This window comes from Geospiza fortis, unplaced genomic scaffold (assembly GCF_000277835.1).
Source record: "Geospiza fortis unplaced genomic scaffold, GeoFor_1.0 scaffold112, whole genome shotgun sequence".
Lineage (NCBI taxonomy): Eukaryota > Metazoa > Chordata > Aves > Passeriformes > Thraupidae > Geospiza > Geospiza fortis.
Genome location: NW_005054298.1, coordinates 23,884,314 through 23,906,643, shown reverse-complemented (window position 1 = coordinate 23,906,643; position 22,330 = coordinate 23,884,314). Strand labels below are relative to the sequence as shown.

Here is a 22,330-nt window from a genome sequence, read left to right as displayed (position 1 = left end):
GGGTCCCGCTGGGCTGGGGGCTCTCTGGGAGGTGCTGCTGCCCCCAGGACTGAAAATGAAAGGATCCTTTTTTTCAGGGAAAACAACGTCTGGTAGTTGTGAAGTGAGTGCACTGGAAGACCCACCATCGCACTTCACCCCGCACAGGTGAAATAGCTCCGGTTTCTAATGCAGGAGGTGGCACGTTTCAGTCAAATATTCCTTAATGTGTCTTTTAGGTCAAAATTATAATGGCTTTGAACAAGTAACCTCAAATGAATTTTGGAAGTGACAGTGACACTCACCTTAAAGCCTTATATTATATCATCTGATTAAAATACATAGACTTAGTTCTAACTTTGTTACTCAACAATGTGCAGTGCAGGGTTACTTTAAGGCCTTTTAGTTTTTGAGGGTTGGGAGACTTAAAAATAAAATTGACAAAATTAGGGCAATGCACCATTCCCCTGTAGATAGGTGCCCTCCCCTATGGGCTCACCTGTAGTGGCAGTGTTCCATGCTCAGGCCATTCCCACCTGATGGCTGCTGATGGCTGAACTGGAGAGCTCATGTTTTGTGTGAAGCTGTCGCTTAAAAACTGGTGACATTCAGCCTTTTGCATGAACTGTTTGTAATACATATGAAGATCACACGAGTTTTATTAGTTGTAAAGCTAAATTACTTACTGAAAGCAACGCTAAATTTACATACTGGGGGTTATTTTGATGTTCAGTATTTTTGGGATGAGTGACTGAATTTATGTGTAGGACCAGGTCCTACAGAACTGTGTGTTCTCATAGTATGGTAAATCATCAGGAGGTACAAATTTATTTTAGGACCACACTGAAACTCCAATAGCTTATACCTGCTGAAAGGCTTCTCTGTGAGGAGCTCTATAGGTTGATTTATTGAGTATTCCTACTGAAGCAAGAATGATATTGTATTGTGAGAAAATAAGTTTATTTGTCTTTGTAGTATTGGGACTAAAAATAAGACAAAGGAATTTTGTTTAACCTCGTCTGGAAAGGCAGGCTATGTGTTATTTGAATAAATAAAAGACTTGGACTTACTTTTTTTTCCCCAAGTACAGATGCAAGGTGTGTTATGTTATGTTTAATCTCTACTTTATCTCAGGATATTGCTTTTGGTATTTTGAGATGTTTCTAAAGTACATTTCTGCCATGTTGCAATGTCATAAAGGGTCCATTTGTTGCTGTATCTGAAGGCTGCTCTTTGCAGCCCTGCTCATCCTGGCAAAACCCAGGCCTGTTTATAACTACATTGAAATAACCATGCGTGACAGCCTCCCTGTGAGGATGTGATAGCAGCACTGGGGCCTGGAGACCTTCTGCTCAAATAGAGAAATCCTTGTGCAAAAGACTTTCAAGACACAGAGCCTATCTTGAACCTTAGGTCAGGAACAGCCATGTTTAGGGAATTACTTTTTTGAAATCTGTAGGAATGTACTCTTGGCAGTAGTTATGTAAGTTCTTTTTTCTTTAGTAATCTTCTGAAGTTTCTAAAATTCGTAAAGTCTTAAATGTTTGTTGTTTTTTAGGGTTTGGGCTATCTTTGTCAGGTTTTCTCTAAGATACTATGAGGTACAGATGAGTGAATCAGCTGAAATTTAAATTCCTGCTTAAGTTCATGTGGTGTAGGAAAACAAAAAGAACCTGTTCAGTTTGTGAGCAAAGACTTCTTATTTTCTTCCTCATGGTTATGTTTTCTGCTCTTGATTGTAACCAGTTACAAGTCTGTAAGTTCTCTAGCTGTTGCTATTATTAGGAATAATGCTTAAATTTAATTCTGTATTTATTGTGTTATATTCTAAAACATAATCTGTTTTACCGGTGTTGCCTAAAACATTCTACTTTTCTGTTAATATATTGGACATCCTTATGCAATGTAAACTGCCTTTTGCCAGAACTGAAGTAATAAGCTTTCTAAAAAGGCAGAATGAGGGCAATATTGCTTCTTTCTTCCTAGGTAGATCTTAACATATGAAAAAAAGTAGTCCAAAATATGATTCCAGGTGGTAACTAAAAATATCTTGTAAGATCTTAACATGTTGAATGCCTTGATCTGTCAGGGTACCTGCATGTGTGTTGCAGTACCTGCATGTCAGAGATCTTCCTGAGTAAGGACTGTAGTCTAGTTAATGAAAGTGTTCTGTACAGGAACTTTTGTAGCTGCCATTGGTTGCTTCCCAGTGTCCTCTGTCTCAATTTGAGTGCTTTTACTGACAAAAAGACTCTTGTTTCCACAATTACAGCATTCTTGGTTTGCTAGCTGAGTGTAGTAGAGAATGGAGCTGTTAAAAGACTAGAACTAAGCCAAACTTATGGTTAGATCACAGCATAGGGACAGAAGTTAAAATTTTGTGATGTTGATGTTGATCACAATTAGAAGTGGTACAGCTTTTCTTGATAGAACAAAACATTTCAAAGAGGGGTATTACTTGCTATGAAATAGAGAAAATGAATGTTTTAGATTCATACTTAGAAGTATACTTTTTACTAACACTGATTGAAAAGGTTTGCTATAAAATAGCTTTAAGTGCCTGTCTTTTTGTCATGAACTTTATGGCTTCTGTTCATCTTGGGGTGTATGAAATTCCATGTTTCCAAACATCTTGCACTCCGCGTGTTTGCTCAGTTTCAGGAAATGGGTCTGACAGTGACAGGTACTTGTTCTTTCTTGGTCAAGAGGAAATGACAATACTACTATTTATGTTATTTGTGCTTGTGGAGAAGCTGAGATTCTTGTAGATCTGTGTTCTGCTTCTGGCCCCAAGCTGATGGTTTTGGGAACCTGTGGAGATGATTGTACCTTGTCTGTGAGATGTCATGAACACACCAAGCAATTTAATGTGAAATTTAGGCTAGTATTAGCAAATGCAAACAACACAGTAAAGACCTCTGTTGTTGTGGATTTTGTTTGGATGCAGTGTGTGAAGCTCTGAGCTCAGTCCTCTTAATTATACATCTTTTAACCACCAGCATATAATTGCCTTGCAATTTACAATGCATTTGGGGATTCCATTGCCTAAAAGGGTCTTACGTACATTGAATGTCAAGTTCTGAGCATATGTTTAAGAATGTTTCAACCCACATGATTTAAAATACTCTAATATTTTCAGCACAGCGTTTGCGCAGAATTACCGATCTGAGTTTTGAGGCTCTGGTGCTTTGGGTTTTCTCCTAGTGAGTAAGCCATTGCCTTCCCTGTAGATTACTCACAATGTCAGGTACCAGATTTCTGTATGACACAATGCTGCTACTTGGGTATGGTTATAGTAAAGCTCACCCTCCAAAGTTGCTGCTACACTGTTTTCCAGCCTCTCTGAAGGAGTGTTTAACTCTTTTGGAGGAAGGTGTGTGGAGTGCAGAGCTACAACTGTGTTGTCTTTGGAGCTGATGTGCACTGCAAGGGAGCTGATTATGCCTGTACTGAAAAGCCAGTTCTAAAAGCAAGTTGGAAGCTGGCTTCTTCCAGAGGGTGACAGTAGATGTTGGCAGTTGGACAGGTGTGTCCCTGTGTGTATTGAAATCTTTATTTCTCTTTTTGCAGTCACTGTGCAAACCACCTTCAGTTATGGACAACCAGTGGCTGCACTCAGCAGGACAAATAGCTCTGCTCTTAAGTGCTGATGTCTCAGAGTGTGACTTTGCTCTGTATCCTGCATGTCCTTGCTATAAAGCCTTGCTGGGGTGCTAAGTTTGTTACTCTTCTTCACACGTCCAGATAGGACTTCAGCCAGAGGGAGGAGATTTTCTTCCAGTCAGCTGCTCAATAATAAAAAATGGAACAAAGGGAGAAGTGAATGTGTTATGAAGTTACAAATATTAGTGATAACCTCATAAGAATGTGAAAAATACCCTGCTGGGTCAGATTAGCTTGGATCCAACCTAATGTTCTGTCTAGGGCAGTAGGAATAAGTGATGCTAATGAGGAAGGGCATTAAAGCCCAGACACATTTTTTGTGCTTTCTTTTCTTACTCCTCCACCACCCATATTTGTTAAAATAGTCATGCTAGAGAGTGCATCACTTAAGTCCCCATTGTCCATGAATTCCTCTATTGCCTTTTTGAACCTGATGGTACTGTCTGCTTCCATAGTCTCATATGACTGCAAGCTCCAGCAGTTCACTGCCTGTGAGTAGTGAAAATGAAGAAATACTTCTTTGATATGTTTTGAGTCAATCTCTTACTAGCTTCATCAGGTGCCCCTAGCTGCAATATTTTGTGATCTGGTATGGCTGCTCTGTATTTACCTTATTCCCTACCATGATTTTTTATTTCGCAAGGGCACACATTTTTGGATTCCCTTCTGTTCTTTGCCCTGTTGTTTCTTAGTAGCCCAGAATCTTTTATTTAGAATCAGTTGTTTAAGGAAAATCTAGGTTCCTCAAGAAGCAGCTTCTGGTTTCTCATTCACGGGTTGTGGCTAAAGTTAGTTTGAGCACATGCAGGCATAATTTTTTTTCTGTTGAACCTTCCTACATCTTCAATGTAGAGTATAAATGCAAAACCGAAAACAGCTTCCAGAAAGTTTTGTATTCTGATATTTTTGTAGTAAAGTACAGCTGCTTAAGCATTTGCTTTTTCCAGGGGAAGTCCATGTTTCCGTCATCTCTTACTGAATCCTGTGGGACAAAAATAATTTCTCCCCCACCCACTATTTAGCTAAGTGTAGTTTCAGTTCTCCTCAGTTAAGTGACATGTGCCTATTCCATGCTTGTGCTACTTTTTACGTAGCAGCAAAAAGCTCTGATAAGAACTCCTGTAAATTGTTAAAAATAAAACACTGCATCAGATGAAATCAAAATGAAGAGATTTAAGTGTCTTCACTATTTTTATATATATATTTATACACACACACACTCACACACACACTCACACACTCTCTTATATGGTATGCCATGGAAGTAAAAAAAAAAAAGCTCTTTTTCGATTAAGTCCAACTTCAGTCTCTGTTCCAGGCAATGTATCCACGTAGTGACATGTCTTTTGGGGAGTCTGTTTAAGAATCTACCAATAAAGATATAATTGCAAGTTTGAGAAAATTGCTGTGTTGTTTTTTTTTTAATGTAACATTGCTTGGCTACCATGTTTGTTGGCTTTCTTGTTCCTTGCACTGTAGTTGGAGTAATTGATTACTGTCAGGATTTTTAACATGGCTATTTTTGCATGAACTTGTTCTAGTGTATGTATAGACCCAAAACCTCACATTCATGCTTGTTGGTTTCCCTGGGGATTATTGTCAGTATTTTTGTGTGAGTGTTTCAAATGGCATTGTCCTTGTGCCCTGTATCTCTCAGACAAGTGAGAAGTGAAATACTATGCCTGCCTTGACACAGTCAAGTAAAATGCAAAAATAAGACTTAATTATGAGTTAAATCCAAAAATAAGACTGTGGCCACCAGAATAAATCTAGGATTAGTGGCTGGGAACTGTGGAGCAGTTTCCTTACAGAAGCTTAACGGAGGCACACAAGGTATGCATTTCTCACTGTTTACTTTGGAACCATCCTAAGGAACTCTTTCTTTGGTCTATTGCCTGCTAACCTTCAGAAAAGAAATACAGCTAGGTTGTATAAAAGAGGAGAAAGTGATCCATCAGAAACTCTGCAAAGCATGATAGTGGTGTTTTAAAAGAAGGTGTTAAATAAACCAGAAGAAAATAGAGAGCAACATGTGGGTCACTCCAGCTGCAAGATACACTTGGTCATTCAAGTTTTATGTCCAGTCCAGTATGCCACCTAATCCAAGCTTTGATAAACTGAGAGAAGCAGACTCTCCAGCAAAAGGCTTTCTGTCAGTGTGTGTGTGAGATGCAAGTAGTGGAGACTCATTTTATTACTGTTGCTGCCATAGTAATAGAGGAGTCCATCTCTCAAGCACATGGGATACAAACACTGACCACAACTCCTGTATGGGTCCTCGTGTTCCCATGGGTTTTATGTTTCCTTCATGTTGTTGCTGAATACTGGAGGGTTAGTCAGTATCTGCCTGAGCCAAGGTGACTGAAAGGAATATTTGGTCCTTAACGTGCTAAAGAGATTGTTCCCTTTTCCCATTCTGTCTTTCTGAAGCGAACGGTCAACAGTGAACTTTCTTGTTCTTAAGACTGACGTCTTGTAGAAAGTCATACTCCAGTGATTGGTTGATTTCAAATATGTGTGTGTGTGTATATATATATATACATAGTGCTTTGGGAAAAGTTGGGAAGGGTGATTGAAATTGGTCTTGGTGACTCTGGGTATGTTGTGGCTCTCTGGTGTAAGCAAAGCATGAGGCTCCTGCCTCTGGGGCTGGCTGCTTCTCTGTGTGCATGGAAAGGGAAAATGTGTATCAAGAGGAAATACAAAGTTACCACTGTTGTCAAATGATTGTTTAGGTTGCGTGCAGTAGTTACATTCTGTAGCACCTGTCTCCATTCACAAGCTGGGTATGCTGTATGTGTGCATGTACAGCTGTTCCAAGAATTTTAAGTGTGTTTTAAAGTCTTTTAGTAGTCTTCTGTCTTTCTGCATCTACAGCTAGATATATGCTAATGAAGGCCAGATTTATGTTGTTTACTCTGTGGGATAGGGTGTTTTGTTTTGCCCTAGTGACTTAAAATTGTTTTTCTAGATCCCCCAGTGCCATAGTGCTTTGTCATTTTCTCATGGTACTTTTTTTTACAGCAGAAAGTGGAGGCTTGTACCTTTACAACAGGAAAATACATCTTTCCCTCAAAGTCTGTGTAGGTTTCCTCCTTGCAATTCTGTTCTTGCCATTTTGGGCCTCGGTACCAAGTGATTTCATTGAGCTGGTAATCTGTACATTTGTCACATGCCTCTAATTTATTACATATTTCCTGAATATCACCTCTATGAATATTCCTTTCCATGGTGTATAACACTTATGAAACTGAACTGAGTACTGAATGAATACACAGTGCTCAAAAGAGTTCATTCCAGTGCTTCAGGATGACCTTTCTGAATCAAAGCTACCTTTTGCAGGTTAAGCTTAGTGTATCACAGTAGATGCAGAATGTATGTACTGTTAATTTTTTTTGAAGCTACTTTGGGATGATTTGGGGGTTTTGTTTTTTTAAAAAGATGATTGCCAAAGACCTCTGTAATATTGGGAACTGAAAAAGTACTTTATGGATGCATGGATTTGCACTGTAGGAGCCTGCTTTGGGAACTGTAGGAACCACTGTAGGACCCCAGCCTCTTGCTGAATTGACATTTCAGCCTTTCTGGCATTCATGGGAGTACTGACTGGTATTAATGCCTGCATTTCCCTAAAATGTACAGTGAGGTAGGATAAACTTTGAAGAACCGTGGTGACCTCAGGAAGGACTGCATATGGATGTTTGCAGAAATTGTAAGCAGCTCCAAAATCCGAAAAACTGGTCATCAGGTGTGGTAAAGAAAGCTTTTCTTAAAAAAAGTTTTGTTGCACTGACTGGCAAAGTAATTTTGCAGAGCAAAGACAGTCTGTGGTGGTTTTGTAAACAAAGATACCTTGAAGTAAACCCTCTGCAATCAAATGGGTTAATCATCTTTCAGCTTAATTTGTGAAAGCAAGTGATCTAATCTGACACTTAACCTTTTTGTAGTTTCTAATCACTTTCTGGTAAATGCGTGAAGTTCTGTTAAAGTGATTTAAGTGTGGTGGCGGTAGAATTTTCTTTCCCCCAGTAATTTCATTAATATTTTCCAAGATCTGTGACTACTGATTGAAAACTATTGTGCAATTGTTTTATTGGATGCTAGCTGAACCACAGGTTTGGTGACTGCGTGTGCCTGTTTACTTACTGTAGTAATATCTATTTTATTCTGACTGACAGTGACCCCTTTGATATTTTCCTTAGACAATCTGCTTCATCTTGGTTCATCATCATTCCAAGATAGTGGTGTCCTTGGGGCTCTCTCTTAACACTGACATGGTACAGAAGATTTAAAATCAGGTATTGTTTTGGATCCTTCTTTCCGGCCAGAACGAAACACGCAACCTAGAACTGAATGCAGTTTTTCTTCCCTTGTGTGATTTGTCTCAATATTTTGGTTCTTTCAGCTGATGTTCACAAGGAATAGAGTCACGTGATGTATGAAGGCAAACACATACACTTCTCTGAGGTTGACAATAAGCCCTTGTGCTCGTATAGCCCCAAACTGTGCAAGCAGAGGCGACTTAACGGCTACGCCTTCTGTATCAGACACGTTCTGGAGGACAAGACTGCCCCCTTCAAGCAATGTGAATATGTGGCCAAGTACAACAGCCAACGCTGCACCAACCCCATCCCCAAGTCTGAGGACCGTAGGTGAGTTGTGCTTTCCTCTCTGCAAAGTGGGAAGCAGCTGGGATGTTTTATTTAAGTTGCTGCCTGGTTTCAGGATGAGGGAGGGACTGGTCTGAGTGAATTGTATTCCAGGATGTTCCTTTGAGAATTTTGTTTTAAGACCAGTAAACTTCATTTTATTTTCTGTGGGAGTCAAGTACTCAGCAAGAGGGCAGTGACTTAATCCCAAGGAAGTTTATGGGAGAGTTCACTGCTTTTCACAAATTCACTATAAACTGTGGATCAAACCTGCTGCACAGTATCAGCTGTTCTAACTCATTTGCTTTGTCACTCACAGTACATGCTCTTAGAAAGGCCTGTCTGTTAAGCCAGCAGTGCCAAAAGCACACTTCCATCTGCTTTTTCAGGACAAGTAGTTGAAAATGCTTATATTCTGGACACAAGGGGCAGTGACATGTAGGGACAAATCCAGAATTACAATTCAGTGTTGGTGATTTGGTACTGATCTGTAGTATTGTTTTACTGGAATAAAGTAAATATTAGTTGATAACAGATGAGCCAGCTGGGAAAGTGCCACATACTCCTTTTCTTCTTTGCTTCCCTTATTTCTCTCCCCCTCCCTGCCCAAATGAAGATGCCCAGAGTGCCTGGGTATTAAATTCCTTGCAAAATATAGTCCTTGAACTTGTTGAGAGCTGGGAATTAAAAGCAGATTTCCTGAATTGCAGCCCATACTGTAACCACAAGGGCATTCTTCCTTGCTCCTTAAGACTTCCTGAACACCAGTCTCATTGGTGCTGCTCGGGCTGAAATAGCAGAATTTGTCTAATCTGGTCTGCCATCAATATATGACTTTATTTTTCAGAGCTGTCATTGCAGGTTTTGCCATCAATGCAGTGTTAAATTAATGTGTGTGTTAACTATCTGAGGCTTGTTCTCATAGAAATGCTTTTTTAAACCTAAAATATGAATGAAATATGCCAAAAAAATCAAGCCACTATTCACTGACCTTTCACATTATTAGCTACCATTCACTAACCTTTTGCATTATTAGTGGTGTTCCCACTGTGCCCTACATATAACTTCCTTCTCAGCTCACAGCTCCCTCTCTTGTCTGAAACAACAGTTGGACTGTGCTCTAGATTAACTTGCACTTCACCTGCCATTTCAGCTGAGGAGACTGATGAAGTGAGAAAAAAACATGAATGTTTGTCAAAAGCTGTAGGGCAAATGCTCAAATGGCACAAGATGAGTAACTTGAAGCTGTAATTTGACAGTCAGTGAGTGTTTCTCTGCTACTGTACAATTGAGGCTCTTTGGAAATAAGCTCACAGAAATGATCATAGAAATTGTTAGCACAAATGGTATGCTGTAATTTCAGATGCAAGAGCTGACTGAAACAGTTCCTGTTTACCAGGGGTCATACTGAAAAACAATAGAAGTAATAGTACTTAATGACACTTTTTTATGTCTCATATGTTCCCATGGAATTTGTGATTTTTCTTTACACCTTGAATTGAGTTCACACTTTGTTCTTTTTGATTTTTCTCAAGTTAAAGTGAAGTGTGGTCATGACATCTGGTGTATGTTATATTAGAATAATTCAGTTGCATGTCGAGTGTCACATTACAGTACTTGAAGAGGACAGCAGGTGTCTGAAAGAGAAAATAAACTTTTAATTTCAAATGAGAGGATGTGATAGTTGAAAGAATATTTTAAAAGACTGTTTCTCGGGGCAGAGTTTAATTTTAACAATAACATTTAATGAATGCTAGTGATAAGACTGTGGCTGTCCTAAACTTCTTTTTGGCAGGCAAACCTGTATCTGTTTCTTAGAAGACTTTTTTCACACTCCGTTCAGTATAAAGATGTTTGTAGTGCTTGAGTTCTTCACTCATAGCTTTTCATTTTCTGTGTACAGAATTATTGTCAGATGGTCATTTTGTCACAGTTTTAGACACAGAACTGTACAGGATCAGAAGCAGGCTGTATGATTCTCTGACAGCTATCTTCTTTTATACTTTTAGAGATTGTTAAAAAAAAGTATTTCAAGAAGATGCATGCATTATATGCCAAAAGCTTCATAGTCCGTCTACAGATAATTAAGAAGAATTATCACTTGACCCCAGACAAATGAGATGGTACTGGCCACAAAGATGGTTAATATGATGCCATATTATTAAATTTCTTATTAACCATTAATGTTCTACAAATTAAATCTGTTAATAGTGTGTGATTTCATTGCCTTATTTGAAGTCTGATTTTTCTATTCACTATATTTTTTTAGAGAATAAATATATATGTGGGATGATACACACATGGGTTTTATATCTCTGTTTTCTCTGAATACATCTCCTACTTCATTCTTAACCAGATACACACAAAGATAATGAAATGCAACTTGATTTCTAAATATAGGTTTACTACAATATAGTTGAGTTCAACACTATTTTGTCTCTAATTCTCCTCACTTAAGAGAATCTTTAAATCCTTTATTAATATACAGGCTGCTTCCCAGTTTGTTTGGGTCTTCTTTTAAGTAAGAGATGGAAATTGATATCAAACTGGGATGTACTAAGAAGCAGAATGCATTTGTAGGTAGAAAACCTCACTGTCTGAATTCTTGCCTTCCCAGTGGATGCAGGAAACAGTCTAGCTGAAGTCTTCAGAGCCCATCACATTTTGTGTGCTTCATGTTATGATAATTTTAATGGATATCAACCCACCACATTTGTGGACTTAATTTGACATTACCTGCAGAGAATAAGTGCCTTTGGTGCTGATTGAGGAGTGGGGAAACCACCTGTATTAGATACTTATTGTGATACTGTCAGCTGAGCATAACTCACAGGCAAGCTACAGAAGTGACAAACTGAGCCTCTACAACAGGCTTGTTGGAATTGGCTCTTGTAGGGCCAGCTTGACCCTAATGGGTTTTGTGCTCAGAGCTGTGTGAAAAGCACTGTGCTACTTGCAGGTTCAATTCCTGTCTTCCCAGTAATCTGACTTCCATGGGCTTGAACTACTAATGCAGACTCTGCAGCACTGTGTAAAGTCAGAGCCACTTTAGGTCAGGGCTGACTAAAAAGCCATCCTGGAATGTACAGGATGGGGAAATGTGGGTGCATGTCCCCCTGGCTGTGTGCAGGGCTAGCAAGAGCATGACATGGTCAAGGCTGAAGTGGTGCTAATGAGAGCTGTGCCTGGCCAAAACTGCTTGTGTGCAGTCTGCTTTACCCAGAGAAGACTGAGCTGCTCTTCCTGGTTTCTTCTTGCTCCTGTTAGTCCAAGGTGTAACAGCCTTGGTTATACTGGAAGACAGGGAGTAGACAGAGCCTAAAGCACAGAGCCAAGTCAGTGTGTACTGGAATCTGGATGTTGTAGCCTGGCATCAGTGGGTTTGTGTCCAGCAGAGCCAGTTGGCTCTCAGTGATGCAGTATGGTCAGCTGTAAGAGCCAAAGCTTCATTCTCTGCCATATAAAAATGATTCTGTTAGAGTTAAATGAACAAGACAAACCCTTACTAGCCTAAAACTAAGAGAATTTTAGCAAGCTTATTATCTTTCCACAGACTTATTCACCTTTTCTATTTCTTTTCTTCCTGTTTTTGCAATGAAAACAGACTAGGCAGTTATAACTCCTCGCATCAGCACAAGCACAAGATGACAGTAATTTAAGTTCTGGACATTATAAGGGAAGCATTTGTGTTGAGCAGAGCACTCGTGTTATTGGCATAAGAGGGAAAAAAATTCCCTTGTGTTTGTTTAGTCTGTTTATTGGTTTTTTTCTTCTGCCATACTAAAAGTGCCGTGGTAACTGTTCAAACAACATATTTTAAAAGGGCTTAATTTTAAATATGGAAACAGTGCTTGTTGACTTTAAGGGAAGCTTTATTGAGCCCTCATTATATAATTTTATTTTTAGAAGTGCGTCTCTCAGTATGGATTTACAGTATTCCAGTGTGTTCTAATAACGACTGCACAAGTTGTTGGCTTTTAGCTTGCCTCATCCAGGTTTATTTTTTACTTACAACATAATGTAATGAAGAAATTATTTAGGCAATAATAAGTAGCAGTGATTTTCAGCCTTTTCTGATTTTTGAAACCTTAGGAGTGTGGGTCTTGCAGGAAACTACATATATGGAGACCATCAAGCAGCATATATGAATTTGCTTTCTCTTTTTTCCCTTTTAAGGACCCTTTAGAGCTGTTCACACATTGTTTCTTTAGAAATGGGTGAACAAGTTGAAAGTGACTAAACTGAAGTGCTAAACCTTTTTGGGGGGTTGTTTTGGGCTTTTCTGCCATGTTTTCCTCCATGAAGACCAGAATAATATAATTTTAACCTATTTTTCCAACAAAACTTACTGTTCTCAGATTCATACTGATCCGATTTTAAAGAATACCTTCAGGGTATTCTATTCATTATCTTGTCCATAATTGTTTCCTTGTATCTTTGGTCATCTATAAGCTGTAAATTATAGATGGGATTCTGCAAGGGCAAATTTGGTTGTTGGTGGGTTCTACAGAGGCAGGAGTGCCTGCTTGTTGTGTACAGGGAAAGGATCACATCATGGTTCCTAAATTTCTGTCACATACTGATTCCAATCAAACAAAAGTTAATTGCTTACTCTTTAGTATGTCATCTGAGGCAGCAATTGTAATTATTTTTACTTTCATGACAGAGTATCAAAGACTTTCTCACTTTCTTTTTTTAATAGCATGACTTTGAAAGTTTTTCATGTTAGAAGAACTTAAAATCTCTGCTTTTGGATTGTATATATATATATATATATATTTCTGGCATTGTGTAAATGCTTTCTAGCAGCAGAGAGTTTGTTTTAAGATAGATTTTTATTGAAGAATATTCAGCTAATCCTCTGGCTTTAAAATTCATCATGTTATACTACTAAACCAGAATTTAAGAATTTATGCTACTTGTTCAATAAGTGGAAATAGTGATCTTTCATAGCAGATAGATGTACTGAGATTGTCCTTATAAGAAACTGCTCCCTACTACAGTGGAATTAATAATAATAATAATAATGTGTGCATTGATGAAAATGTTAACTACTTCCACTGAAAGAATGAGCAAATGAAAGAAAGTAGTCTTCAATGTACTTTTTCTTAGGAGCTTTTGAGCTGATCAGTTAATGGCTTGTGTTCTTGCTACTTTATGTATCAGACTGTCCATTTGTTTTGTTCACTTTGGATTTTGACTGTTTACCCTATTAGAGAGTTAAGATTTTGAATGACTGTATGTGATTTTCCTATGAATAACGAATGAAGAATATTATATCTTAAGATTAGAAATAGTTGCTTGTGTAAGTTGTTTTCCTGCTGGTTTGGGAGCACCACAGTTATCTGTTGTATTAGAAGCAGTTGTGTACAATTCTTATAAAACCTCTTCTGCTTCAGTTTATATTTGCTTGAAATGTGTCTGTGAGTCTCTCCTAAGTGATGTCTTGTCTTCAGATTTTACTTAGGGAAGTGTGGCTCATAACTGACTGCTCTTACTTTTCAAAGGTACTGCAACAGCCACCTGCAGGTACTTGGCTTTATACCGAAAAAGGAGAGGAAGAAAAAGAATGATCCCATAGAGGAGGTGAAGGTCAGGCATCAGATGGATGCTATGGCCTTTGGTCTGACAGTACCCACCCTGGCCTTGAAGATGCCCAATGGACTGGATGGGATGTCCCTCTCCCCTCCAGGGGCAAGGCTTCCTCTCCACTACTTGGAGGCAGAATTAGAAGACCCCTTTGCTTTCAATGAGGAGGATGATGACCTAAAGAAAGGGGCAACAGTGAAAAAGAAGTTGCAGAGCAAGTTGGCTCACAACCGGCAGCGCCAGAGAGAGACAGAGATTTTAAAAGTTCGCCAAGAGCACTTTAGCCCCATTCCTGCACCTTTGCAGCAGCAGCCTCTGCAGCAGCAGCAGCACTCCCATCTGCCACCTTCATCAGCTTCGTTAAAGCCGACAGGGCTACCGCAGGGCATAGTCTGCAAGTCACCTCAACCTCTGAACACCAGCCTACCAATGCAGGGAGTGGCACCCACCACACACACTATAGCACAAGCGCGGCAGTTGTCCAACAAGAGACCTCTGCCTCTCCTGCCACCCGCCAGGGCTCCTGGCACGGACCCGCCAAGGACTGACCGGGTCCTCATGAAAGCCACAGCCTTCCCTCCACACTCGTCCTGCATGAGCCGGCTCCAGAGACTGGTGAAACTGTGCACTCGAAAACAGCAGCTGGACACTGATCTGTTTCCTCACTTAGGTGAGTAGGTCACAGATGCACTGCAGCCATATGTTTTAACTTGGAACCAAAAGACTGAATGGGAATGTCTTCCTAGCCCTGTCCTGAATTCCTGTGTGGTCCTTACAAAATAACTCTGAGCTAGGTAATCTCTTGGCATTTTCTTTAGCGCTGTTGTCTTTGAAGGGAATGCCTGGACCTATCACAAATGGTTTATGGCATTTTGGTTGTTTATTCTTCTTAATGTTAACCATTTGAGAAACGAAACGGAGATGTAGAAAACATTGTTTGGATTTTAGAGACCTCATATAGAAGGTTTGCAACTTGAGTAGTAAATGTGACACTAACAGTACCTACATGAGTGGACAAAGTTAGATTGAAACATTAGGTGTGTGATAAGTGGACGTGACGTAATGAATATAAGTGAAAGTTTGGCAATTTGGCCCATCAATCTCTGCATATTTGAAAATCCAGTTGATTTAATTGGAAAATTGGAACACATGAGAATTTTTCTTGACTGGGCCCTATTTATGTCTAGAATATGGATGAACAGAACGAAAAGACCACTTCAGGAGAGCAGCATTGTTACAGAAGATAGTTGGATGGGTGAAGTCTTGTCTGCATACTGTGCAGAAATAGTCTTCTTACATGTAATGATCAATAGCTGCTTGTGAAAATATAAGCAAATATAGCCAAATTGGTGCTATGATAGTAGTGCTCTGTAAGCTTTGAAAAGGCAAGTGACCTTATGGCTGATTTGTCTCGTTGCAAATACAGACTTAGGCACACCTATCGGTCCTTTTTATTTTCCTCACCCTCCCAAGTTACTTTTCAGCTTAGTTTTAGATTGTACCTTTCTAGCAAGTAAAATACTGGCAAGGAAAAGGAAATGTGAGTCTGTGTGATATAAGTAGGAACACCATTTATAATGTTTAAAACAAAAAAAGACTTCAGATAAACCTGGACATTCCCTGTATAATGTCTTATTTAATTGCAAACATCTGTAATTTTTGCGATTTCAATTAACTTTTTCTTCATTTGCTGTGAAGATCTGCCCTTTGGCACTCATGGGATAGTTTGACTATTTGTTCAGGAGATAATTAGCATCCAGTAGCATGTCTCCAAAGGAAATTGTTCTTCAGAAAACAGCTTTGATGGTCCTGTATGTAGTGCAGGTCTTTAGAGGAATGGCAACTCTAGAGGCATTTCTGAGTGTCACAGACCTCAATAGCTTAGAAAGTGACCTGTGTTGTGAAAGACTGTAGAAAGATCCTTTTCTATGCTTAACCTTCTACATTCTCAACTGGCGAAGAGAATATGTGCTTCTTAAAAAGAGGCATAGTAAAACTAAAAAACAGACCTATACATGTACAGCTAGGCCTGTATGTGTACAGCTAGGCAGGTGCATAACTATGTGGATGCATTTAGAACAGTTTATATTTGGCAAAGTAAAAGAATTTATATATTAATTACGTGAGAGTGGAAAATTTATTTGTTATTTATTCATTATAAGCCTTAATATTAAAGACTAGGTTTGCCAGATCAGAGAATTTCAGGATTTCTTTTCTATATTTGAGCAGCACTAGAGAATCTTTCAAAAGATTAAGCCAGTTTTATGTGTACCAACATCAGAGCCATGTAATTGGATATTAATGTAACTGCAGTCTTCAGTGTCAGTACAGTTGAATCTGGATTAGATTTTATTCTTTCCTTTTTGCAGTGCCCAGGAGAAGCAAAACAACTCAGTTTCTGATTTTGTTTTTAAACTTAGGGTTTAAACAATTTGTTATGTGTTTGTCAATTGTGGACATCTTTATGAAATGATTAAGTTGTTTTTTCATTCCTTTATGGAAGAGACAACAGGAAAAAGAAACATTTAAGTTGAGAGTATAATTCTGGTATTTTATCAAATGTCTTAAGGTATCTTAATTTAGTTCAATTATATGTCTTAAAAAATAAAAATAAAAAATATTTTTTTTAGGATGCTGAAGTTCCTGAAAATTTGGGTTTCTGATATCTGTGGTTTATGTTAAAGTGCTGGTTCTATATGATGGAGAGTTACCTGATGATTGTATTCCGAGCTTATGTGTGTGTGTGTCTCTAACTCTGAAGGACTTGACCAAGTACTGATGATGCCCAGATTCAAGGCATCTGCCTTCAGAATCATCTCAGATATAGTTGTTTAGTTTAGTTTTAGCAAAAATTAAATGCTCCTTAACTCTGTCAATTTTCAAGGAGCACACAAGAAAATGAAAAAGCAAAGAATGCTAGCTTGTAAATGCAGGAATGAGATTTTATCCCACCTGCTGCAAGAAAGTAGCAAGAATTTCACTGGATGTGGGAGAGATAATAGGAAAAAACCCAAAAGATGACGCTCCAGATAAAATGTTCCACGTGGGAACTTACTGGCTGCTTTCTGGCCAAACTGAGGCTGCTGGAGCACACTGTAAGTTGATCATACTGCATCATCATTAAGTGAAAACATGCTGCTTGGTGAAAGTGCTGGAGTGTTTGCATCTCTCCCTTTAGCTCTTTCTTCCCACTAATATGTGCATTTGGCAGGCAATTACAGAGACTGAGCAGAGGAACATCCTGGGTAGCTGTGTATCTATCTCTGTCCCTGCTGCTCTGTCTTACAGTTTTCATATTCTTCCATGTTTTGGCACAGAAAAGGGGTCAGAATATAAACAGAAATGAAATTGGCCTATTTAGATCATATAGTATTAAAATTTACCAAGTAGTCAGTTCTTCATGACAGGGACTTCTCTCTTACCTTGTACTTTGTTATGAGAACTAGTATTTCTCTGTGGGTAAGATAGTTGGTGATTTTTCTTGCACTGTTTATGGGTAAATAAGCCAATAAGGATTTTAAAAGGAAAACTCAGTTATGATAAAAATCAGTGCATGCTATTTGCACACTGTAATGGAGCTGTTACTGTAGCTTTTCCTGCATAATTGAGAATACTGCGTAATTTAATCAAACATAATTATGCTTGCAACTATACTATACATTCATCTTTTGTGCCAAAGGTTGCTCAGAGGCTTATATGAGGTGGATGCTCTTTTCATCCAGTTTCCATGTTTTCAATTCCCTTAGGGCTGGATTGGTCTGAAGACAGTGGAGAAGAGCTGGAGGATTCAGAGCAGACCTCCCCTTACCAGGTTGCGTGGTCTATCCGAGAAAGCCTCGGCTATGAGAGACCTGAGTGAGTATGATTCTTTAGTATTCATGCTGGCCTTGATGGAATAAATCATGTAAATGTGAGCTTCACTTCAAGTGGAGTCAGAGGAACCTAAGCACTTGTTCAAGTGTTTTGCTGAAACAAAGGATTGTTTGAACTCATTTGTTTGTAAGAGCTATGGAACAGCTTGTCGCCTTCTGTCCCAGTTTCCAGCTAACTTAGAGACCTTTGTGCAGTCTGCTATCAGAAGGATGCATCAGGAAAGGATTTAAGCTTGTTTGCCTGAATTTAATTGAGTTTAGTAGGATTTATTCATGAACTTGTGTGCTTTGATGATTGGAGGTGCTGAATTAGAATCAAATGGGGTTGCTTTTGGTTTCTTGTCTTTCCTACTGGTTGTTAATAACTTTGTCAGTAAACTTGCTACATTTTACTCATTAATTCTTGTAATAATTATGCAGGCTATTGTTTTAATGGGGATTTTAAAAGGCCATGGTATTTCTTTTCATAATTAAGTTTTGAACAAACCTCTGTCAGTACTTGTGAGCATTGGAAGGAAGCTTGTGAGCTTGGGATCAAAAGGATAAACAGAGCAGGAATTAACTGCTGGTGCAGAAGGGCTTATGATGTTCTCTATATACTGCTAAGTCACAAATCTAAACTTCGAGCAGGATATGATAATATAGGCCTACTAATGTAAATTTGAAGGTGCACAGTTAAAACAAAGCATCCCAGGTGTAATATTGTAATACTGTTGTATGTCATTAACAAAGAAATTGGGGTCTCACTAGAATTTGATTATAGTTTCTGTAATATGACTCTCATTCAATGTGCAACTGGACTTTTTGATTCTACAGCTTTTCCCTATTTTTTTAGTTTTTAGCTATCACACTTAGAATAATGGTGTTTATGAAACCTTATTTTGTTGTTACATTCTGAAGATCCTCAAACTTACTAGAATTTCCTGCCATCTCCGAAGATTATCCTCAAGGTGAACCACAAAGCTGTATCTCTCTCATCAGGACACACACCAGGATGCTAAATATTAAGAGCCTTCAGTGAATCAAAGCTATTAAGAAGAGTGTAGACTTCACTTTTTTAAAATAAAGGAGTCTTTTTTTATTATGAACGACTGCCATTTTTTAGGGCATCGGCAATTTTAGAGTGAGCTTTCACAAACATTACTTCTAACTTAAAAGGCAACTTTTAAATAAAATGTTCTGGGAAATCGTGGACAGACTTTCAGACTTCTAAATCATACATAATTTTTCACAGCAGATATATCTATTAAATAACTTCCCTTACACTCTTCTCTCTTTGACATTTGATTTGATTCTTCCATAGATCCCTATTTTTTTGTGAACTTATAAAGGTCATCTCTGTGTGTTTTGTCTTCTATTTGTCTTAACTTCCTTTGGATTCTTCCTACTCTTTTCACATACTGTGAGAAAATAATACTTTGTCTTGACATTTTCTTTTCCATTCTAGCATTCTGTGCACCTCAGTTAAATGCTGTCTTAACTATCCATGATGGATAAATTTTTGAATGCAACTGGCTGCTTTTGTACTTCCATCAGCCTGCTCAGTGTTAGCTCTTCAACAACCTTACTAATTTTGATCCTGGATAAGCAGTCATTTGATGTCAACCTTCTAAAACTTGAGTTCCTATTCTGCAAACTTCTGTAGTGGTTTTTATTACCTGAAATGTTTCACTTTAACACTTCTGCAGTGTGGTCTGCCTGCTGCTGAAGATGAATTAATTGAGGCTGTTTCGGGGGAGATTTGATTTGTCAAAATGACTCTGTCTTGCTAAACTGGTGGTACAGACTGGTGTCTCCTAAAGTCAGCCAGTGACTTGTTACAGCTCTGAATTATGGGGACTTATTTTACCAGAAAACCAATGGAGATTATTTCCCAAAACTCTTTGTTTTTGAAATCACATACCTAAACTTAGAGGATTTGCTTGCTGGTTTTCATAGTAAAATTAAAGCTATTTTTTCTGTTTATTTGTGTCTGAGCTTGTGGTCTCCACCAGCTGACTGCATTCTGTCTTTTTCCTTTTGACTGCATGGAAGACAGTGAGAGGAATGCTTTTCAGAATACACTATTGAAAGAAAGTGAACAGTTAATTTCTGCTTTACTGGACAGCTGGTTCTCAGCATTTCTGCTTTTGTGATTGTGGGAGAAACCTCTGTTGAACTTCTTGTGTGATACTCTAGCTGCTCTTAAACTCCCAAAAATTCACCAGATTTGTTTAAAATTAATGTTTTAACAGTGTCCTGGTTTTGGCTGGGATAGTGTTCATCTTCTCCTTAGCAGCTGGCACAGTGCTGTGTTTTGGGTTTGGTAGGAGAACAGCGTTGATAACGCTCTGATGGTTTGGCTGTTGCCAAGTAGTGCTAGCCCTAAATCAAGGACACTTCAGTTCCCTGGGCTCTGCCAGAGAGGGGGTGCACCAGAAGCCATGAGGGAGCACAGCTGGGACAGCTGACCCCAGCTGGCCAAGGGGATACTCCACAGCCTGGAACATCATGGCCAGGACATAAAGTGGGGGGAGCCAATTGCTGCTTGAATATCAGTCAGTGGGTGCTGAGCAACTGTATAAGGCACTTGTTTTTCTTGGGGTTTATTTTTCTTTTCTTTTTTTATTACAATAAATAGTAGTAGTATATTTTACTTTGTTTTCCTTAGTAAGCTATTCTTAGCTCAACCCACAAGGTGGTTTTTTCCTGATTCCCCTCCCCATCCCACTGGTGGAGGCAGGGAGAGGGAGCATGCAGCACTGTGGTACTCAGTTCCTGGATGAGGTTAAATCATGACAACAATAGTACATTTTTTGGTTCACTTGCCTTCTGGCCTTTTAATCTGTAAAATTCATACTGCTGCAATCATCTGTGGAAACGCAGGCCAAATGTTTGCTTTTATTATTCTGTGCTTTAATTTTGAAAAATTGTGTTCCTGTGGTCCCAGGAGTTCAGGACACAGTGCTTCGAGGCAGGCACAAATGTTTGAGTTCCAATAGCACAGGAGTTGGCAGTGGGCACGGTGCAGGCTGGGTGCTGGCAGAAAAGGTTGCTGGGGTGGGAGGAATCCCTTGTGGGAGCAGCAATTTGGAGAGCAAGCAGGGGCTGTTCCCTGCTGCAGATTACTGAAGCTTCCCCCTAGATTATTTGATTACTGAGTCTGGTATCTTAGAAAGTGCTGGAAAACAAATAACTTTATAACAAAGTATTTTTTCGCTTCATACTCTGAAATATAGATAAAGCAAACGTTTCAAGTAGCAAGTTTGAAAAAGGAGTATGAGTCCCTCCTCATACCACCTCCCTCAAAGGATTAAATATCAACACTGTGTTGTCAAAAGTTGGATTTAATAACTCCCAATAAGTAAAATAACTAAAAGAAAGAAGGGAAGATTCTTCAAAACACTCTGTAAGGAGGGATTTGAAGTGTAGTTGCTGGGTTGTCTCAGAATAGAGAGCATGTTCTCCTCATTCCCTGGTGGTGCCTGGCTGCTCACCCTTTTGCTCTTCCTTTCTGCAGCTTTGTGCTGTCTTTGTTTTCTTCAGGAACACTCAGCAATAATCCCCCTGATGTTTCCACATGACAGTCTGAAAGGGAAGGGTTGGGTGAAAGCATTTTGGATTATCAAATGGCTTGTGTGCACTTTCAGAATTCTTTGTAAAAATGAAATGCCACACGTTAAGTTGAACTTCAGAAGTTCTATATGCAGCTTAGGAGAATAAACTAAATAGAATTTGGCAAACTTGTTTATGAAAGAACAACAATAAAAGTATCTTTCATTTTCATGCCTACTGAAGAAAAAAGGTTTTATTTTGATATTTTTAGGTTTCTTTGAACATATAAATGTTTTGGCTAATCTTACTGGCCTGGGAACAAAGTTCTGAACAGGCTTTTAGAAACTGGCTTTTAGAAATTTTGGCTCAAAATAAGCCCTTGCCCACTGCAGTCATGATTTCTTTCTATACCTTTGATATAGGTCTTCTATTTTTAAAAAAGATCTCATAAACTGACGATAAAAATATTTTAGCCTACAATGTCATTTTTTCTGGCTCTTTCAATGTGAGAGAAGTAAAAAGTCTCAAATATAGAGAAACGTACATTAAAAACACTCTTACCTCATGAAAGAAGCTTTATTTCCCCTAAGGAATATTTCTGGTATTCTTAAAGTTAATTTTTAACCATATTTAAAATTAAATCAGTAACTTTGTTTAAAAATCTTGGCCCAGAGCAGTAATGAAATATCTAAGATATTAAACCTACCAATAAATATATATGCTATCTATGTTTTCCTCTTTTAGTAATACATTGGAAAAGGAAAATCTCTATTAAATAGCCCACAGTCAATTTTTTCTAAGCAGTTAGTTTTCCCCAGTAGGCATTCTTTCCTAAGAGATCTTAAAAGTGTATTTTCTTTTAATTTTCAATGTAAAAATATTCTAAACATTGCATATGTTAAATATTTTTAACATAGATTGTGGAAAGCCTTAGTGTGGAGATGGCTGCAGTGTCTTCCATTTGGCCTGCGTGTAAATAGAGTCAGAGTTTGCAGAAAAGAAAGTAGGTCTTCACCATACTGCCTTTCAGGGACAGATCTGCTG

The 22,330-nt window shown here is 38.6% G+C and overlaps 1 protein-coding gene across 2 annotated transcripts in view; it reads left to right on the top strand.

Moving 5' to 3' along the window:
* INO80D (INO80 complex subunit D) overlaps positions 1-22,330 on the top strand; it is a 45,589-nt gene that overhangs the window by 1,604 nt on the left and 21,655 nt on the right. For both annotated transcript variants that reach the window (XR_004081654.1, XM_005415914.3), the window contains exons 2-6: positions 78-147; positions 7,845-7,940; positions 8,048-8,294; positions 13,799-14,550; positions 17,627-17,735. Coding sequence is in view for 1 of the 2 variants with exons in the window: in XM_005415914.3 (XP_005415971.1) it covers positions 8,077-8,294; positions 13,799-14,550; positions 17,627-17,735 (1,079 nt within the window). In the remaining variant the exon portion in view is untranslated. The remainder of the gene's footprint in view (positions 1-77; positions 148-7,844; positions 7,941-8,047; positions 8,295-13,798; positions 14,551-17,626; positions 17,736-22,330) is intronic.